The sequence below is a fragment of the Artemia sp. Qi Xiang Cuo genome, chromosome 7 (genome assembly GCF_049724085.1).
Source record: "Artemia sp. Qi Xiang Cuo chromosome 7, ASM4972408v1, whole genome shotgun sequence".
NCBI lineage: Eukaryota > Metazoa > Arthropoda > Branchiopoda > Anostraca > Artemiidae > Artemia > Artemia sp. Qi Xiang Cuo.
In genome coordinates, this window is record NC_142800.1 from 34,423,783 (window position 1) to 34,442,394 (window position 18,612).

Here is an 18,612-nt window from a genome sequence, read left to right on the forward strand (position 1 = left end):
CTGATGATAGTGGTTAAGTTAGGCAAAAAAAACTTTCAGAAAGTTTTTCAGAAAGAGGCTCTTTCACTTGTGTAGAAATTGGTGAATTTTAACAGCCTAAACATTTTCCTTGATTCTTGCATCCAGACAATATTGTTTGATTGCTAAGAATTTCATCAAAGGAGAGAATGCTGGAATCCATAGCTATGAATACCCTCATTTAGAAAAGGATATTGTCCTTTTAAACAGCAATAAGCTGTGAACATTTCTTATGAATCAATAAGAAAATTTGAATATAGCATGTGGGAATAATGAGCTTTGCTCTATATCTCATAGCATCCCTTTCATTCAATTTCCCAGAAGTAACCACCTTTAGAAGATTTGCTGCATTATTAGTTAAAAGGTCTGCTGATATAATCTAGTTGATTCCCTTATGATTAGTGACATGCTGAAGCCTAAATTTATCACAATTGGCATGTGCTTGCAAATTAGAGGACAAATACTGTTGTCATCTGTATCATGAATGGAGAAATGAACTGCGCTCAAAATGGATATGATTGACTGACTGGAAGTAAGTCAATACAAGCATATATGCAGATTTTAGATGATAATTAACCAGCATTCATAATGCCATCTCAATTGTTTGGAGCTTTGTGGAGAGTATGGGCGATGTAGAAATATTTTGTTGAAGAGTGGAATACAAGTAGGCAGTATTATTCCATGTTCTTTAACAGGATTATCAGTGTAAACTTCAAGGAGATTTAAAAAAGCATTATTCTTTACATTAGTCAGTGTTTCTGCACCTTACCAATCTTTTTTTGGATAGTTTTTTTCCTTCTACTGCAAAAGCTATAATAGGTAGTGTAACAAAAGACAATTTTTCTCACTATATTCTTAGTTTTGAAACTGTATGTATTATGAAAATTACAAAGGTGGGGGAGGGGCTGTGGACCCTTACCCTCTTTCCCAAACTTATGAAGGTTTAACCATATTCCCTATGATTTTTTGTTTTCCTATATAATTGTTGCATTTGGAATAAAATTTGTTCTGTAGGATTACGAAATAGTATGATTTAGTAGATATATTATTGAAATATATATTTATTTTCTATGTGGCTGAATAACCCTGCAAAAATAAGAATCAACATTATTTGATTGCTGTATTAGAGAAAATTCAGGATATTAAAAAACAATCTAAATAAGACTATATGAACAGAGAGAATAAAAATATTTTGCTTCTTTTAAAGATTCACCCCCCCCCCCCCTGACAGAAATTACTGCATATATTTCAGACTGGAGGGTTGGATTTGCTAAAGGTAAAAACAAAATATGGGTTTTACTCTAACTCTAAAAAAAAAAAAACACAACAAAAACTAGGTGAATTATGACACAGGAAAATAGAGTTAGAAATAGTTATGACCCAACTGTTCACTGCTACGATCATAATTGCACACATGCAGGAGGGGGTTTGACCTCCCCCAAAATTGATCTGAAGGATCCTTGGACAAAAAATGAAGGCCTAGGATATATTATGAGGCTGCCAAATTTTTGGTGAAAATATTCCATCCCCCCTCCTAATGGTAAGATCTGTGTGTAACTTAGTCATCCAAAAATAAAAGCCTATTCCTTGCGAGTGTTTTGCTCAGGAATGGTTTTTGAATGGCTGACCTGTGTACTTGTATAGTATGGAGTCTTTGGACGTGATTTTTCTTACTTTTGTATGACAGTCAACACTATATTCAGTGAAGGTTTTAGTTCAAACTTCTTATTCTTGGAATTAAAAATGAATGTCTCTTTTAGGATGAAATTCTCCATTCCTCTTTTCTGTAATTTGATTTATGTAGTCGTCTGCTTCTATGACTTGAAAGAGATTCATCCATTTGACGACACAAGATTATACAAGCTGACATGGGAGAAGCTTGATATTGAGCCATTGGCTGAGGTGGTTGAAAACACTCAGGATGGGGCAGAAATTATGTCTGATGCTAACCCCTATAAAGGATTAGAATCACTGAAAATGAAAACAGCAAATGGAGAGGAATATTTGTGTTACCTGCCTAATGAAATGGAAGAAAAAAAGGTTAATTTATTTTTTAAATTCCTTGTCCCTTTTTTAAAAGTTATTATTTGTTTATGATGAATATCTTTAAAAGCCATCCTGACTAAGTGGACGTGCGGTGGGTTGAGCGTTCTTTGTCCAAGGGGCACGGGTTCGATCCCTGGCAGGGACAGTTTCTTGGTTTGGGACGCGGGTCATTGGTGTGACTCTGTAAGCTTAGTCCGAGTCAATCCAGCTCTAAATGGGTACCTGGAGAAATATGGTGAAGGTAATTAGAATGGGTGTGTGAGACCACAGGATGACTTGGCCCCCAGGCCCCAATCGCACTTCCCTGCAGAACGGCCATGAAACGGATATAAGCGCCGCCGGCTTGGAACTTAATGGTCTAGTGGTGTCATACTTACTTACTTACTTTTTAATATCTTAATCAGCTTGATTTTTATCTGTGTAGGTGAAAACAACTTCTTTTAATTGTTTTCCTGTCTACTTCCAGTTGACCCTTAGAAAATCAATTAGTAAAAACAATAGAAGTTTTGAAAAAATTAGTTTTTTATTTGGATATAAGATCAATCTGAGTTATTTCTCTGTAGTCTTAAGTTTTCAGTCTAAATTCAAATTGTGGCTATTCAACCTGGATTGTGCATTGAATAGACAAAACTTATTTTGTCTGGCGTTTACTTCCAGACAATTTTCAACCAACCTTAACCCCTAAAATAAGATTCAGGATGTTCAAGTTTTGTGGCTGGGATAAGAGCTGCATAGAATATTAAACAGAGCAGTAATTTTTTTTCCACTAAACCTTCTCATTAGTCAATTCACTTGTCAACTAATTTGTAATTCATAATTGGAATTTTTTCTTTTTTTTTGAAGAGAGCCAAGTCTTTACCTCAACATAGCTTTGCCATTCTTTACTGCTATTAGATATTCTAAGGGGATGGGAGGAAATAATTCTCCAAACAAAACTTCAAAGACCTTCTCCCCTCTTGCTTTGAAAAATAAACTGTATTAAAGTAGAAACAGATTCTTTTGGATTTTATGAAATATATAGACTTAGGTTCCTCTTCACCTGGACGTGTATAATGTTGCAACAGTTCATCTCTAAGATGGTCTTGCCTTTGACTCTGAGCAAAGCTCCCGCGTGACAGACGTCATCAACTGTGGTTCCACCAAAGGATTGTGAAGGGTCTTTGGTTCTCCCTGACTTATTAGAGGATATTCACAGGCCTCTCACTGGGTTCATAATTATGAAAAAAGTTCAATATTTTTAACCTAAGCTCATAAATGGTTCATTATTTAGAAAAAAGGTTCGTAAAGTTCATATTTTTCGTTTCATCAGCTGGAAAGCACTTGCGGTTGCTGTTTTTTTTATGAAGGACATGCGAAGCAAATGTGCAAGAGTTTCTTAAAGCTTTCTCGGAGCTCTCCCATTCAAGCGGAGATTTTCTTCAATCCAATAAAGTAGCATGCGGTGAGGCGTGGAAGAATGCCTCTCGAAGGTACTAAAAGTTGATTCTCTGAACTTTAGGAGTTGTGCAAGGACTGCTTACCTGGCCGCTTACCACCATGTTGAAGAGAAATCACTAGGTCAAAGTACCCTTCTGCATTTCCGAAGCCTGCGACTGGATGATTCGAATCCTGAGACAAGAACAAGAGATATTGTGAAAATTACTGGATTTATGCCTTTCCGTGTGAATACTGAAGCTGCCAGTGACGAATGGTACTTGCTCCAGCTGGAACCGAGTTTAACAAAGAACATGACTTCATCGAAGATTGATGTTTTATGGTACTCGGTTTTTAGTCTGAAAACCATCAAGGATAGACCATCCCCTTGCTTCAAAGATATCAAAGAAACTCTCTGCATGTCGCATGGGAACGCTGACGCTGAACGTGATTTTTCCCGGTCAGGACGGATCATGACCAAGGAAAAATCATCGATGAAAGTAAAAATACTCAATGCGAGACTGATAGTCTCTGACAATCTAAAGAAGTTTGAGAACAGGCGCGAGTTAGTCCCTATTACCAGAGAGCTGTTTAATTTGTGACGAAATGCGTGCCAGAGCTGGCAACTGTACCCCTACCTGGAAGCTGAGCAATCTAGACAGCCTGAAGAGGAGTACAAAGGAAAGAAGAAGAAGGGAAAAAGAGGATGTTATATGAGAAGAAGACCATTGAACACCTGGAAAAAGATTTGATTGAGAAGAAGTCAGTTGAAAAGAAGAAGAGACAAGTAGCAGAAAGGCTTCTTCAAGAAACTGAAAAAAGCCATAGATGCCAAAGACTTTGTAGAAATAAGCCTCGCACAAAGTATGATCGAGGCTCCGAGCCGGAAGATGCGCGAAGAAGATGAGACAGCCAGAGAAGGTGAGTGGATACAGAGCAGGGAAAACAGACCAGTTTCGTCCATAATTTTGTCATATTTTGCCAAAAGGAACAAGTAGAGTGGAGTATTTTGTACTGGTGTATTTTGTACTTTTATGCAAATTCAAAGCATTTAAATGAAGTCACAAAAAAAACAAAAATAAACAAGAAGAATATGTGCACCAGGGATAAAAAAAAACATCAACTGCCACTTTTTGTGTCCACGAATAGTTTCTGAGGTACGCCTATCGTAAATTTAGGTTCATAATTGGCTCATAAAAAGCGCAATCAAAAGTTCATAAAGTTCGTATTTTTGTGGTCAAAAGTTCATAAAGCTCATATTTTCCCAAAAAATCTAGCAGGAGGCCTGTATTTAGTACCATGGGTCATATGCCGCTTGCCATCACCAATCTCTACAATATATCCTTAGTACATTTACTCTCCTATTTTAAAGCTTTTAATGTGTGTAGTATTCGTGGTATGGTAAATTTCGACAATTTTTGTCCTCTCTGTCCAATGCATAGTCAAAACAGCTTAAGTTATTGCTATCCGAAACTTGGAGTTGGCTCTTGTTGTTCGTTGATGCTTTAGATTGAAAATTATATTATTAGAAGTAATAATGGAAATAAATATATGGGAGCACGGGGGGGGGGGGTCAGAGGAATTCAACTCTTAAGAGTATTCTTAAGGACCACATCTTTAAGAAAAATTCTATGGTAACCTTTTTTTACATCTTCATATTCTAAGACTACACAACTCGTTTTTTTCTTTTTTTCACATAATTTTTGATTTTAGACTGAGATGCCAATATGTTGCCCTTATGATTTCCGTCCTTGCACAAAGGGTTTGCTTACCCCTTTAATATGGTTGCAGTAAATTTAAAGTAGTTTTGTTTTCAGGACGAAATGCTTGAATACACTGGACCAAACCCCATACAATTGATGATGCCACTGATGTCTCTCTTAACATGTTCTTATAAGGTATGATTTTATATCCATTATCGCTTTATTATAATAGGCTATAAAAAAAAAACTGGAAAACGCAGCAAAAAAGAATTTGACTGGTGTTGCGAGTAATCAAGAGTTGGTACAGCTTTGGTGTGGTAATTTAAATATTCATGTACAAAAGTAGAAATACCTTTAACTGTAGGTTTTAACTGTGCGATTCTTAGCTGTTTTCTGTACGAAATGTGGTTATATTATTTATTGTTGATAATATGAGACTATGCCATTTGAACCCTCAATTTTTCTTCACAGAAAAGGCAAGATTTTTGGGGCTTAAACAAGATAATACTTTCAAGTTAAGGGGGGAGCACATTCAAAGCTAAAAGACATGAATTATAAATACAAGCTCCTAAGAGGGTTTATTCTGGGAAATTTATTAGAAATGAATCTTAAAAAATTTGTAGTCCATTGACTCCTTATTTTTTGAGGAATTTATAATTCTTTCAATCTATTGTAATTCGGCTTCATAAGGTTAATTGCGGTACTGTTTTTCTGACGAGGAGTAATTTTATAAAGCTTCAATTCCATCAATTCTACTGTCTAACATACGGTTTAGAATAATCCTTATCCAGAAAAAAAATAATGGATTATCCAATAGAATAAAGGTAGATAGAACAAATAAAAGAATAATTTAGCATTTTCATAAAACTTATAAAATTAAAAAGGTTTGGAATCGAATTTAACTTCAAGAGGGTTAAGTGCTTCAAAAATTTTATTTTGCTTCAACTCAGCACAGAGTTAAATATATGAAATTTTCCTTTGGGTTTTTACCCTCACTTGAAGTTATAAAAAAACGTGAATTTAACAGATACAGTGTAGCTTTTCTCTGGGGTAAGAAAAAAGCCGAATCAAAGTGAAAAGTTTGATCAAAGTGGGTAACCTCCCAGCTGAGGCGCCCGGGACAACCGATCTGGCCCCCTCCCTTTGAACGGCTGTGATTGCTTAGGGCCTGAGTCAGGCATGAATAGTAAAATTTTCTTTCTTGCCCTATATTATCTCTACATGATGAGACATGTAGTGTGCCCTATATTATCTCAAACTGACCAGACAGTTACATGGATAGGCTATTCACTAAATTTATAATTAGTTAGTGACAAGCCGTATCCAGTGGGGGTGGGGGTTTAACCCCCCCCCCCCTCTCCTTGAAATATTTGTCCGACTCGTAAAAATGTAACAAAAATGAATATTAAATATTTTTGATGGGCTTTTTAAGTTTTTTGTCCCCCCCCGAAAAAATCCTTATTTAACCCCCCCCCCCCCCGAAAAAATCCTGGATATGGCCCTGGTTAGCAATGATATAACTACAACTAATACTAATAACCTTAAAACCAATTTCTTTATATGAGATTTATAAAAGATAGTTTTCAACCCTTATAATTATTCCTTTTTTTTAAGTTTCATTTCCAAAATACTATACGATAAAGAACTTTTTTAAGTTTTTTAAGGTAGTCTGTTCTGTGACAGACTTCACACGCAGATAATCGCAAATATGATCTCGTTTTATGCATTCTGTCATGCAAGGCCGTCATCTAGAGGGAGGCTACCATGTGTGAGTCCCCCTCCCCCCAAATTATATTATCCATTAATTAGAATTCAGTGCAAATGCTCTGACGTTTAATAGGCTATAGTTTCCTCGAGGGGTGCCACTCCTCAAGGACACCTTGTACAGTTGTTAGCGGTCACAGTTTTATGTAGGGAAACTAGTGAAAGGTCCACCTCGAGGCTACGCAAGCAAGGATATCCCTGTCAGGGATAGGGACGGAGAAAGGAACTTCTGACGGAGCCAAGACCCCAAATCATCTCATAGCACCGTCAAACCATCTCGTCAGGGCATTCATCAGGGAATTAGTTGAAATTGAAGAATATGTCCATTGATTTTTGTCCGATTTATTGATTTTCTATTTTTTTTGAAATAAGCAGTAGGTATTTTGCTGTGTAAAAACCATTTTAACTTCCTGCTGTTACTATTTTACACTATTCAATAAAAGGAGATAAGTTAAATAATGTATTCTATAGTATTATTCAACAGCTGCTTCCAGTGTTTGTATCTTTGCTTGGAAAATTTATAGTTTATATGATTTACTATTTGTAAGGACTAAAATTTTTTTTTCAGATTGAAAGCTACTGGACTTACGAGCTTTGTCATGGACGTCATTTACGTCAATATCATGAAGAAAGGGATGCAAAGAAGCAGAAGCTTCAAGAATATTTTCTTGGGTATTATGATAAAGACAAGCTTGAAGCGCTAGGTAGGCTCAATTCTTTTGCTTTCTAATTGTGTGACACAAATTAGGCCTATGTCAGTAAACTTTAAACTGAGTAATTAAAAAACAAATAAAGTACTAATTAAGGAGGTCATTTGAAGAAACACCAGGCGATTCCCTGTTGAAGTAGAAAAATTAAAAACATTTCCATAAATGGGAGTAAAATCCCGAAAATAAAGTGTACATCTAAGGGTTCTATGCTGTCTAGGCCACTCTACAGAATGATTGGTTCTTGATCTTCCACCCCCGCCTAAGACCGCTATCTTCTAAGATAGCCATAATGCAAGTTATTCACGTGCCTAAGCCTAGCCATAGTTTACGAAAAAAAAAAAATTGGATCTGGTAATTCGTGGCTGCTGGATCTGCGCCTTGGCTAAATTAAACGCTGAGACTTTTTTCCTCCTTTTATTTTAAGAATCCTGAAGTCACAAAATGAAAAAGGTTGCTCCTCTGTAAAGGACTAAGATATATAAGCTCAGTATTGGAGAGGTTAAGCTAGGTTAATTATCAGCAAAAGGGACAATGTACTTGAGGCTTGTGCTTTAGTTCACTTAGCTTGCTGCCATAAAACAATAACTTTGTAATCAAGAATGCTTTTAAGTGAAGAAAAAGAATAACTGAATTAAAAATATTTCAAATCCCCTTTGCAGTAAATAAGCTTAATTTAAATAATAAATTTACAAATCTTAATAGTCAATCTCTTTTAAGGAAAAATTTACTGAATATTATTTATCCTCGGTGACAGGGTAATCTTTTTTTTTTTTTTTTTTTTTTTTTTTTTTTTTTTTTTTTTTTTTTTTTTTAGTATTGCTATTTTGAATTTACCACGCTGGGGTAGCCTCCTTTGTGCCTCGCCTGCTCTAAGTTGTCTTGTTTTTTTCTTTGTTTTCGTTTTATTTGTGTCTTTTGGTGGATTATAAAATGTATTTTGATAATAGTTAGCTTTCGATCTTAAGTTAGTTCAAGCCAATCTTCAAGCTGTTGACTATGTGAATATTAAAAAAAAATTGTGTGTGTTAAATAAAATCTTAAAAAGGACTGGGTTGAATATCATATGAGGTTCAACAGAATTTACGCATGCTTAAGCTACTGTGCCCCCCCCCCTCTCTCTCTGGATTTAATCTATTTAAATAGTAATTGCTTTCATATTTTTTTCAATATGCTCGCTGTGATTTTTCAAGATTTGTCGAATTTTTCCGCTACACTGAAAATCTTTCCTTCTTGTTGCATTAAGCACAAGTTTAGGTGTGTGTCATCAGCAAAGGGCTGCCACAAACCCCCAACAATTCCTTAAAACGAAGTGAAGTTCCTTAATGGCCCTTGAAATCAAATTTAGTCCCTGAAGATTTTTTGATTTGATTAAAATTTTCATCTCTTTGAGATTTTTCAGAGCTGTGAGTAGTCCATTTTTTCTTTATATTTTGTGTATAATTCAGATTCTTAGAATTTCCTCTTATTCGTCTATGACAAGTGATGTTGTTTTAGGGTACATCTTTATTGCCTGTACAACATATATAGGCTAGTAACAAAAAACAGGAGTGACTACCTTTTCTTCAAGAGTCAATCGGCTAGCAGGTGATAGACAGTGTTTCCTTTTCTACGGATTTGTTTCATAGATCTATAGAATTCGATGCCTGTCTACGGAAAAAAACAACGTAGTTACAGTATCTATGGAAAAATCAGAATCCTATTGAAAATGCCATGTTCATCCTTCCCATTTAAGTGAACATCTCGCTATATTTTGCTGGGTGCTGGTGTCATGCCAGTATTCTGGGATGGATTGCTGAACTATTTTTCGGGATGCATTGACAGTGAGATTGAAATTAATAAGAAAGATGTGTACGTTGTGGCTTGCGATTTTTACAAAAAAAAGATCGATTTTGCACTCGAGAAAATGTTTAGCTAAAGATGGTGGTCAGATAAATGCTCATAAGGACAGTACAAAGGAAGAACTAATTAGTGAGCTATACGACTTCTGCGTCGTTTTTCGAGAAAAGGATATCAGAGATGAGACGGTGTTATGCATGTATGATCCTTCGGAGGTCCGCAAAGCCAGTTTTAAGGCACGTGCAGATTTGTTGCGCCGGCTGCTAAAAATCGAACGCAAGTTGAAAGAAGCGCTGAACATAAAATTCGAAACGCCAACAAACTCACTCGTGAAAGGTGCTGCAGGTGCGAACAAGGAGATAGCTAAAGATAGCTAACGTTTCTGAGAAAAGATTTTTGTCCGTTGTTGTGAATAATCCACCGGAAGTATCAAATCTCACGGAAAAAAGGCAGCTGATTGAGAAGTTTGGCATTAGCGGTACTGATGTTTGTATCAAGTCATCAAAAAGTCGTTGGCTGATCAAAGTTTCCGACCGGGTTTCGGCTGAAAAACATTGCAAAAAACCTGAAAAGTGACACTGCGACAACGAAAGTAACCAAGCCCGTCTACATCGGCGTTGTGAAAGGGATACCTAGTTGTCTAGCAGAAAAAGACATAAAAACTGCGTCACCAGAATGCACAAGAGCGATCCGTATCGGAAGCTCGTCGACATTCAAAATGTATTTTCCGACAGAAAGTGCCCTTTCCTCTGCAATTCGACACGGTATTCGGATCGAATATGATTTCTTTTGGATAGTGAAATTCCTGTTTATTCCGAAACGCTGCTACAATTGCCAATACTATGGACACGTACCTTCCCAATGTAAAAATGCGGCAAAGTATGTTAGATGTTCTTGAGTTAGATATTCTGGAGGACATACCTCCAGTCGTGAGCAACCGTGTTCTGCCCCTATGAAATCTGCAAATTGTGGAAGTAAGAGACATCCCTCTTATAGCATCAAGTGTAAAAAACTAAACGAAATTTCGAAATTTCCTGGCTAACTCACCAACTTCTCCGTTGTTACCCTTGCTGAAAGTTTTCTTATGCATAGTGTACGAAGAGATGTCTTCCTGCTATCATATTGATTTGATTATTTATGGTGGAAATAAGTTTTTAGTGCTGAAGCTCCTATTTTCTTTTTAGCCTATATAGTACTCCGTCATTCCCCTTTTTGTAGACGAGTAAGAAATACACTATTATTATTATATAATGTTTATCTCAAATCACCAGATAATTCTGCTGCAAATTCTTCGTTTCGGCTCGACACCAAGTCTAAGTCAGACCTAAATTTTGATATAATTGGTTCTTTTTGCTCTAAGGCTTTTTCGACAAAACCCTTACAAAAAGGGAAATTTGGAGAACTTTACTAACCAGAAAAAGAGAAAAAAGTTTCAAATTCGAGCGAAATTCCGATTTTGTATCTGCGGACGATTACGGCGGAAAGGTACCTGGTTATGCGGTCATGTACTAGCACCATGAGATTTTTGTGACACCTAGTTTATTACGGAAAATCCTACTAAACACAAAACTGTCATCTACGGATTCCCTATAAATTTGCAACGTTTAATGGATGAAAGATCTTAAGCCGAATTGGTCAGCTATGAAGAAGAACAACAAAGAGAGAAAAAAACTCAATGAAGAACAAACAAAGGAGACGGCGACCAGTAGAGAGAAAAGATAAAAAACTAAAACGATGTAGACATTATGCCTGTATGTAAACGGGTCGTCTCCAGCATAGAAGAAAAAAAGATTAAAACTAAAGTAATCTAAAAACCAGAGCAACTTGTATTCTCATCGAAGCAACTCTATTAGCTTCTGTGACCTATGTGGATCAGTTGCGACAATTGCATTTTGTTATAATTGGTGATGGTTTTATTTGTCTTTAGTTTATTTTAGTTTTTATCTTAGTTTCTTCTGTGCTGAAGACTCCTCGTTTTCATACAGGCGAAATATCCGCGTCGGTTTAGTTTTTTATCTTTTCTCTCTACTGGCCACAGTCTCGTTTATTTGTTCTTCATTGAGTTTTTTATCTCTTTGTTGTTCCTTGCAACGTTGAATGGATTATAAAAAGTAGGTAGTGGAAACCTTGGTGGTAGTGTTCGTTTGGTTTTTACTCAGAGAACGAAACAGAAAGGCCAAATTATCCGACACAAAGGGCAAAGCATTGAAGACATAATGAATAGTAGGCATGTAGTGGAATTTTGAATTTGCAGAACCTCTCAATGTATGCCAACACTTATTTTATTTACATTGTCAGCCTTCTTTTCTTTTGATTATTTGTCAGGTGTATTAGAATATGTGTGACAGTATGGCTTTTACAGATGTAAGGTTTATGGTTTAAATATCAGCTGGAATAAGAATGGAGAATGCAAATTCGAGGAGGCAGGGTAAAGCAGATAAAGGTGCGATAGGACACCGAATGAAAGAGTGATGGGGATCCATTCCGGCAGGCCTATTTGCTTTCTCTTCTATCGATTATAACTCATTGCTTCTCTGCCACAAGGAATCCTATGTTTTAGTGCTACACGGCGGAGCTACAAAAGGGGAATAAACAAGAGCTTCATATTGTAATCCGATTTGGTTCTATAAATATTAAATGAGTTTTAGAAAGACATTTGACAACGGCTCTATTAGCCACGCCACAGGGGACGAATTGAAGTCAGAGGGTACCAGAACAATCAGTGAGAGTAGGTTGTCAATCTCCAAACTACTGACACCAAGGTGTGATGCCCCAAATGATAACGAAAACTTTGTCGGCTAATCGATGGCGAGAAACACACATTAACCAAGGTATTAATACCTACATGGTGTATTTGGCACAAACTATTTTTCTTAAAATTTTGCTGGAAATTGGGGTGATTGTCCGAATATAATTGTGTAGTTTGCTTCTTTTTTTACTAAGGCTGTCGGAAACCGAGTTTAGAGTACAATATGCTCCGTAGAGATGTCCCTTTTTCTAATGAAAAAACGCCCCTCAGTCCCCGATTTTGGCCCTTTGGATCTGTAGCAGACCTGCCTCAAGAATAAGCTTATTCGTTTGGGGCGAAAATATTAATGCATTAGCCACCCAAATTTGGGGAAAACTGTAATATTCGCTTTTACTCGAAAATAGTTATTTTCAAGGATGAATAACTTTAGAACATTTTCCGTTTAAACAAAATTATTGGAAGTATTGATAACAGCCACCTATTTGTTTATTTCCGCCAAGTTTGTCCCATGTCATTTTAAACTTCCTTGCAAAAAAAGGAGAAACTTTTTCATGAATGAATTATGAAATTCCAACGCTCAAACTCCTGTTATAAACCAAATACAGACGCGGAGAAATGACGAAGACAAATTGAAACCGTAATAGAGAAAAATATGTGGATCTAAAAAAATTAAATAAATTTTAGTTTCACATTAACTATGATTTTAATTAAAAAGAGCTATTGAAAATAACGGGTGTATCCCATTTGAGCGCTTTCCCATTTGAGCGCCATGGCGCGCAAATGGGAATTTCCCATTTGCGCGCCGTATTTTAATTAGTTCAGTTGTGTCCCATTTGAGCGCCAGATAATATTTTGCGTATGTTAGGTGATATAGCTAGGGATCAGGTAAATTTTTCGCAAATCATATTATTGACTTACGAATAAAGTAAACACACCACTCGATGCCTTTTTTAGGCTCTTTCCAAATATAATAATCATTTTTGTCGGAAATGAATTTTACCCCCACCCCTATGTATACCAATCCAGGGTATATATTTGCACATTAGGGGGGTGGGGGTAAATTTTAAACTTACTCTCCCATTAACATCAGAAATAAAATTTACCCCCCCCTAATGTGCAAATATATACCCTGAATTGGTATATATAGGGGTGGGGGTAAAATTCATATCAGAAAAAATGATTATTCTATTTGGAAAGAGCATAAAAAAGGTATCGAGTGGTATGTTTACTTTATTCTTATGTCAATAATATCAACTGCGAAAAATTTACCGACGGGTCTTCATGTCTGTTTTCCTCATACAGTATATAGCGGTGGATACCGCATAATGCATAAGTACCTGTATATACTTTTAGTAGTAAATATATATGGTATACATAAATACTATATATATTTACTTAGTTTATAATACTATAAATGGAAGTTATTTTCACAACCATTGACCCAATAAAATCCTCAGTTTTGTTCGTTGTCTTCGTGGCAATAAATATTTCTACAGGTCAATGTGGCAGCAAACCACGCTTCATCCACCGCAAAATCACAATTTTGGGTTTGGCGCTCAAATGGTACTCCGTGGCGCTCAAATGGGAACAAAATTCCATGGCGCTCAAATGGAACAAAATTCCGTGGCGCTCAAATGGGAAAGCGCTCAAATGGGAACACCCCAAAATAACGTAACGTCATCTGTGAATGTCTGGTATCAAAATTATCTATTCGAAACAAAAAACGAATGGATCTATCTATCTAAAGTGATCCGAAATGATTCATCGTTTTTCATGATGAAGGTGTTAGACAACAAAAAATCTATTTAAAACACAAAAATAAATTGTAGGTAATTAATTATGGCCAAGATGTTCTTAACTAAAGTAAGAACAAGTAAGTGCTATCTATCTAATTGCGTTATATGGCAATACTGTTGAATTTTAATTCTTTTAATATGAGCTGGAGGTGCAAACGTGTCTCGTGAACGTTTAAGGAATAGAAGAATTACAACGATATAATATTATCCCGCCAACAACAGTAACCAGCTCACATGGTTTTCACAAGGTCAATAAAGTTTTCCATAAAGTACCTTCTGTGAGGTCTGTGACTGCACAGTCCAGGATTCCAGCCTATTGACCACGGAGAGTTCCGGTCCCAACTAGTTTGAACATTTCAAGGAATCAGTTCAATTAATCTAAGAGAAGAATTTTACCTTCCTCTTCCTTCAGAAGATTACGTATAACCATTTGAGTGGTCTTTAAAATGAAGAAGTAGTTAACCAGCTTAAAAAAATACACATTTTCCTCATTTCAGGATTTAGCTTCAGTTCTTTTCTGCTATTGGTCAACTTTGTTGGTCTTACCAAAAAGGTTAAACAAGGTTTAACTTCTTTTTGCGCTACAAAATGCCTTGCGAAAACTAGTCGGAAAACTTCAAAAAGTTTATTAGTCTTTTTCTGCACTTCAACTGAAAATTAGACTTAAAAAACAACTAGCTTTAGATGATCATCAAAGAATCTTTCAACCCCTATAGATGGTGAAGAGGTAACAATATGCACTAATTTGGATTATTCATCTATTCCTGAGAAATTTCTAATATGTAGTACGCCTATTTTTTAGCTTACGACATTGGGGAAGTAGCCTAGAAACGAGGATCAAAGACAACAGGAACGTGGAGTGTCAAGAAGCTACTTAACCGTAATATTACCCATTACTCTATAATGAAAATTGAAAAAAGTGCCTTAATTATTAATTTATTTATGTACAAAATCTACCTAAATTAATGCCTTCTGTCGAATGGTCATTTTGTTTTGCCCCAACTGGATTGCTTTCTTTAAAACTGATTTAATAGACGCTTTTCTTTTCTTTGTAAAATTAGCTATTTTGATGCACCACTGATCTATTGTAGATGGGGAGGAGGCTATGATTAGTCCAAAGGACCCTTTGTCCAAAAAGACGAAAGTTGGGTCTTAAAATACTTTTTTTTTGTTTTTTGACTCCCCCCGCCCCCACCCAGAAAATCCTCCTAATCCACCCCCTCTTTCCACCTCACGGTCGAACCTGAACGTTTCCATGTATCCTACTAACAGGTCAAAACCCCATGCTTAAATAATTGGTAGGTTTGATGTTTATATGAAAGAAAGTCATAATAAAAACATATGAGATAAGTTTTTTTTCACTCGGAATAAAAATATTCTTAGAAAACTTTCTTCAACACCTTTTATAGCAAGCTGTATTTAAACCCGTTCGTCATCTTCGTCGTTTTGTCTCTTTCTCTCTCTCCCTCTCTTAAAAAGCTGTTTCTACGGTTATGTTATAAATTCTACAATTTTGTTCTTCTCATATCTTTCAGACAAACAGTTTGAAGAGAATCCTTTAAAGGCAAAAGACGTTCCACTTCGTAAAATAGACAGCTTAACTCTGCCTTATTTGGAAATTAAAATGGACGGTGGTACATTGTGTGATTTAAGTGGAAAACCACGTTCTACTAAGGTAATTTACGTGTGTCACCCACCAGGTAAACATGAAATATACAGCATTGAAGAAGTTTCTACTTGTGAATATGAAATTGTGGTTCTAACCCCAAGCTTGTGTAAACACCCTTTGTACAAGTAAGACTTTTGTGATATATTTCTTTTAAAGTATCTTAAATGAAGACTGTGTTTCAACAGAAGTTGCTTTAGAGAGCATTGAAGTTGCTTGTAGGCCCTATTGTCATTAGCATAGCTCAAAACTTGGAAGACTGGAATTGTTAATTTTAACAAATGCACGCGACACCCGTGAATTATTTCAGGGGATTTACTTTGGAATTTTTAATAGGACTTCTGATATGTTACAAGAAAATTTCAGGAATTTATTTAATAGAACTAAGAAAAAACTAAAAAATTCAAATTATACTGAAAAAAACATTAGAAATTATGAGAAGGATTCTAAAATTATTTAAATTGTCTGGGAATAGAGATAGTAGGATAAAAACAATTACTTCGGGTTTTTTGTACTGAGTTTCGTCTTTGACGTTATTGAAGCTATTGTTGTCTTTTTCGATAAGTGAAACTGCAAAAATTGTTTCCACGGGGGGGAGGGAAGAGGGGGAAAGGACAGTCTCAGGGACAAAGGCCAAAAAATGTGAAAATGATACATTCCCCACAGATTTTTTAATAGTAAGGGTAGACATATTGCACTTTGTTAAAACCGGATCACGCCAGAACTTAAAATCTCTAACTGGAAATAGCAAATCCAATTCCCTCTCCAGCGAGCTAAATCCAAGCCAAGGACTGACTCGTTGCAAATACAAGCCACGATCTGCCTCGCGGAAAAAGTGAGTTAAGTCCTATCCAATGCAAAAATGGGTAACTCCACAATGAGCTAATCTAAGTTGCAGAATTTCGGTATCGCGGTGCAAAAACGAGCCAAGTGTCAATTCAATACAAAGATGAGCGAAGTCGAAGCCGCAGACTGACTTGTTGCGAAATCTAAATAAATCCAAGGTGAAGAATGACCCTCTGCAGAATAAGCTATGCCTTGATTCTGTTTAAAAACGAGCGAAGTCTTGATACGGCTCTTAAACGATATAGGTCTTGATTCATCGGGTAAATTAACTTAAGTACAAGCTGCAGAATTTTGGTGACTTGGTGAGAAAACGACCTAAATCCTGCCTCGGTAAAACACGAATTCTCTAAGCTACGGACTGACTTGGTGCATACTCGGTGTAAATGAAAGTTTCTAGGTAGAGGGTAGTTTTATTTATTTATTATATATATTCACAATAATAATTTATGTTCCCTAAATGAGTGTGTTACTATTGTTATTTGCCATTAGGATATAGTTTTCTTCCTTGCCCTTTTGTGCATCTGCTGATTTCTTATTTTATTTTATTTTTATCTTTTTTCTTTGATTGTTTTCTTTGTATTTTTTCTCATTATTTCTGGTTTAAAGGTTATGGGAGCATTGTAATTGATGCAGTCTACTGTGTTTAAAATTAAATATTTTCTCAAACGCGGGTACCTATTATAATAGTTGTAATTTTTTTCATAATAATTTAACATAAACTTAACAGAAATTGCTGTAAACAAGAGTCGAGTTGTCACCCCCCTACAATCCTCTAAAAGCTGTAGTGTCATTTGTTCTTCGTTAAAAACGAGATTTATTTTGAATAGTTTTCAATTTTTATCAAAACACTAGCAATTATATACTGTATTACAGAAATTCTTTTTTCTATCTTGCAATGTGGTTGAAACAAATAATGTATTTTCATTAGTATGATGTGCAATTAATTTCCTCAATGCTTTCTTGCTTTTGAATAGATTCCTTTCCAATGATGAAGATCAATTGGCGCATCATTTTTTGATTCGCAAATTCAAAAGATTGCTTCAGCAAGTTAAACATATTGCTTAAAAACCACCAAATGACCTTTTCAGCCTTTTATGTAGGCATCAATTTTCTACACTTCATTGAAACGGAATCAAAAACAAAAATAGCGACGAAAAAAAAAGTATTGTTATAAAATAGCAAAACTAAAGTGTAAATCGCAATTATATTTATTTGGAAAATGTTCTGTCCTGTAAATGTGATGAATAATTTGCTTATTTTTATGTTATGATAAACAAAGTACTTTTCAAAAAATAATGTTTTGGATATAGTGTAAATGATACTTTAACTTATGCCCTTTCTGTTCGTTTCAGGTTTTAATATCTCTCTAATTTCCGTTAAAAGACCTATTTGTTGAAAGTAAATTAAATAAGAAGCAGTTTGCAGGTGTTGATATTTCCTATGTTTCTGGTAAAACAGAGAGTAGTGTCGTACATTCTTCACTTTTGCCGAATGTACACTTAGTAATAGATATTAATAATGAAGGAAAAGCCGCCTAGACCCCTAGCCCACCATTTTCCATTGGGATGTTTTTGGCCTTTTTTATTTAAGATAAGAGATAATTCTGTCAAAATGTCTTTGTTGCTGTCATTAACGTTGCTTCAAATACTCTAATCTGAATCAGAATAATGTTCAGAATATACCCCTACCTCTTGGGTAAGAAGGACAGGCCTAAATTTACTAGCAATAAGTCGCCTCTATTTTGAAAAAAAGAAGAAAAAGAAGCAAGGGAATTTTTCCAGTTTGAAGTCCTGGTATTCTCCTGGAAGTCTGATTCGCTCACAACGCAAGTGCTCCTCTAAAAGCCTGTTCAAATTCATTTTTGCTGCGCAATATGTTTAAAGAAGTATAAAATGAATTTTTCTTCTGTAATTTGGTCACTAGAGTAATGGTGGAACAGATGGTGACTCTTAACCGACGCGGGAGAATTTGTTATATCTAGTTCATATGGTGTCCTAACTCATAAGTGGAGTGTCGGAAAGGAATGCTATTGACCAAACCATGTTTTTTGTTCGTGTAAATATTC

The 18,612-nt window shown here is 35.7% G+C and overlaps 1 protein-coding gene across 3 annotated transcripts in view; it reads left to right on the forward strand.

Moving 5' to 3' along the window:
* Window positions 1-18,612, forward strand: part of LOC148950195 (endoplasmic reticulum lectin 1) — a 69,440-nt gene that overhangs the window by 31,916 nt on the left and 18,912 nt on the right. For all 3 annotated transcript variants that reach the window (XM_089092211.1, XM_089092212.1, XM_089092214.1), the window contains 4 exons: window positions 1,779-2,058; window positions 5,295-5,375; window positions 7,513-7,648; window positions 15,571-15,829. In XM_089092211.1, the coding sequence (XP_088948337.1) occupies window positions 1,779-2,058; window positions 5,295-5,375; window positions 7,513-7,648; window positions 15,571-15,829 (756 nt within the window). The remainder of the gene's footprint in view (window positions 1-1,778; window positions 2,059-5,294; window positions 5,376-7,512; window positions 7,649-15,570; window positions 15,830-18,612) is intronic.